We start from the raw sequence: 3,231 nt of genomic DNA on the forward strand, positions 1-3,231 counted from the left end.
ATATGAATGTAATGTAATATACAATTTTTACCCTTGTGATATGCTATGTAAATTATTTAAACAGCCATATATACATACTAATAAAATTTTGTTTTATTTCTATACTGCCAAGGAAATTAATTAAAAGTATAAATTTTATGATAACCAATATTAATAAATAATATTTACAAAATCCAGATTCATTAAGATAATAGTATTTAAAAAATGAGAATGAATTAACACACAAGTTATGTATATAAATACATCATATTAAGTCTTATACACATCAAGTCTATACATATTATTTTTTTTTTTTTTTTTTTTTCAACAAATCAGTCGTCTCCCACCGAGGCACATAATTTCTGAATAAAAGTTAAATTATTTGTACATTCTATTTTAATTATACTTGTCCTCAACTCCAATCACTTTCAGGGCAGCGAGCAACTGGTGGCCATATTCTAATGACCTCTCCTTTAATCTCCTTGTTGTGTAGCCACTGCAAGTATTCCCACTGCAGAACTGTAGAAAGGAAAAAAAATTATAGTATATGTGTGCCGAAGACACTACACTCATGTGCGATACTAAAAGCTATTGAACAACAATAAAAAATTATCTCCAAAATGATCTATATACAAAGATTTTTTATTTTCATTATATGAGTAACTTACCTTGTGGACCCAATCCCTAGCCAAATAACATTCAATATCCATAAATTATAACAGATAATTAACTGGAATTATATGTACAAGCTCCACTATAATCTGTACACTTATTCATCAAACTACTATCACCCCCTTCCCCAAAACAAAACACTCCCATCTCAAATCTTATCAGTTTTTTTCCTCCACAGCAAACTCTCATGTCTTGCATCCACAATTTTAACCAAATACTACTTTCTTCACAAATATTTGTTCTAATTCTTAGCAGTAACTTGAAAAGGTGTGAGCCATATAGCAATTCATTAAAAAATAGTGACTAACATTACCTACCCTAGGCAATCTTGATGCACTACCTATATACAAAATGTTCAATTACTTAAAGTATTTTCATAATTTAAAAATATCTGGAAACACTGGTGCAAATGCTTTATAATCTTTCCTAATCATTGCCTCACGCATATTTTATACCAACTTCCTTGAATTTCACTGCATACTATAAATCATTATAGTCTGAAACAAAATATATGAAATTTATTATGGTACTGTAGGTTAAAAAATTAATTTTATCAAAATATTACATTTTGGTTCCTGTGTCCATGTCTCTTTTAACTTTGCAAGGTTTGTGATGTCTCTACTCATCAACCCACGAAGGAGGTGTTTTCGCTGCTCACTATACCTGCAAAACAGAAAAGTTACAAGAATTATTATATTCATGGGAAAGCTCCAAACCATGAGGATTATACAGTGCCTAAGGAATGAAGGGGAAGAGAAGAGGATAATTGGATTTGATTTGAGGAAGAGGAGGACAGCTACAATTCTTTGGATTACTAGTTTCAAAGAAACCCTCTTAAAGAAACAAAAAAGTAACTTGCAATAACCATAATATTTTCACAGGTAATATAGAGTACAATGGGTATAGTTAAGCTGTATAAAGTCCCTTATCTTCCTATATTCAAATAATATTAACCTACACAGATTTTTAAAAACACCTTTGTTCCTCATGACAAACTGATGAGTAATTATGGCTCTGTTTTTTAACCCTTAAACTGTCCAAACGTAGATCTACATTCACGTGCACAGCGCTTCGACCTTGATTTTCCCCATTTGAAAGCATGTAAAAAAAAAAAAAGTAGATCTACGTACGTTCGGAGCCTGCCGCACGTCAATGTATATCTACGTGTGGACAGTTTGAGGGTTAAAATATTTTCATTTGGTCTTTCAGCCATCTCTATCAAAAATTTTTTTTTTTTAACACACCGGTCGTATCCCACTGAGGCAAGGTGACCTAAAAAGAAAAACTAAAGTCTTTCTTTTTAAACTGAGTAATGTATACAGGAAAAAGGGTTACTAGCCCCTTGCTCCTGGCATTTTAATCGCCTCTTACGACACGTTTGGCTTACAGAGGAAGAATTCTTTTCCACTTCCCCATGGAGGATGAAAATATGCATAGTACAGTAGAACCCCGGTTTCCGTAATTAATCCGTTTCAAAAGGTTGACCTAAATCTGAAATGGCCAAAAACCGAAGTAATATTTCTCATAAGAAATAATATACTGTAAATCCAATTAATCCATTTCAGACACCCAAAAATATTAACAAAAAATACATTTTATAGAGAATAACTATAGTTTTACATACAGAAAACAATGAGAAATAAATATAAATGACTAATTTTAATGATAAATGAACATTACATACCTTTATTGAAGACTCTTGTTGGTGAGTAGTATTTATTTGTAGTCCCAGTGGGACTACATCCCAGGTGTATAGCTACATACACTGCAGCCTACAGCCATATTATTACCATCGAAATACGACCATGTTCACTGAGTTTAATCGTTTCTAACAATTACCTTTAGATGCCATCATAAACAGAGGGAGAAGTAATGAATAATTCATACCGAGAATTGTAAAGAAAAGCCTTGTGTACTATTAACCCCTTAACTGTCCAAACGTGGATCTACGTTCACTTGCCCAGCGCTCCGAATATTTTGAAAAAAAAAAAAAAAAAAAAAAAAAAAAATTAATGAAGACATTTTTATAAATAAACTAATGTAAAAAAAAAATTCTAGGGTCAGTACCTACAGAGATATAAGGCCGCAAAGTTGGTGCTTGTCGCTCATCTGACGGCAACATGAAGCACTGCCACTTACAGATGCGTTGCCGATATACCTTTTTTCTCATTTTTTTTTAATTTGTATAATTTTTATGTTCTGATAATTACAATTTGTAGTAGTTCTTGTGATTTCATAGTTAATCTTTGTTCTGACACTAAGGTAATGAAATAGTACTCAAATAGTCACAAACACAGTGACAGGTGAACATTTTCACCTACCTTAATCACATACTATTGTCTAGAAATAGTACATAGTACATAGTATTTATAGGTCCCAGCAATGTTTTGGATACACGGGAGTATATAATTAATAATAATAATAAATAATAAGTTCCTTTGAAGCATGATGTAAGACACGTGTCACTTGTCTTATCACTCCTCTGCTGACAGTGGTGACATTTGAGGAGAGTTGCCTTATCTTATTTTATCACTCCACTAATGACTGTGGTGTCATTTGATGAGCTACACTGCCTTCGTT

General features: G+C 32.2%; 1 protein-coding gene across 2 annotated transcripts in view; it reads right to left on the minus strand.

Moving 5' to 3' along the window:
- Positions 1-280: 280 nt before the first annotated feature.
- kz (putative ATP-dependent RNA helicase kurz) overlaps positions 281-3,231 on the minus strand; it is an 85,299-nt gene continuing 82,348 nt past the window's right edge. For both annotated transcript variants that reach the window (XM_070083656.1, XM_070083655.1), the window contains 2 exons: positions 1,217-1,314; positions 281-498 (listed from right to left, as the gene is read on the minus strand). In XM_070083656.1, coding sequence (XP_069939757.1) covers positions 392-498; positions 1,217-1,314 — 205 coding nt within the window. In that variant the 3' untranslated portion in view covers positions 281-391. The remainder of the gene's footprint in view (positions 499-1,216; positions 1,315-3,231) is intronic.

Source organism: Cherax quadricarinatus, chromosome 10, assembly GCF_038502225.1.
Source record: "Cherax quadricarinatus isolate ZL_2023a chromosome 10, ASM3850222v1, whole genome shotgun sequence".
NCBI lineage: Eukaryota > Metazoa > Arthropoda > Malacostraca > Decapoda > Parastacidae > Cherax > Cherax quadricarinatus.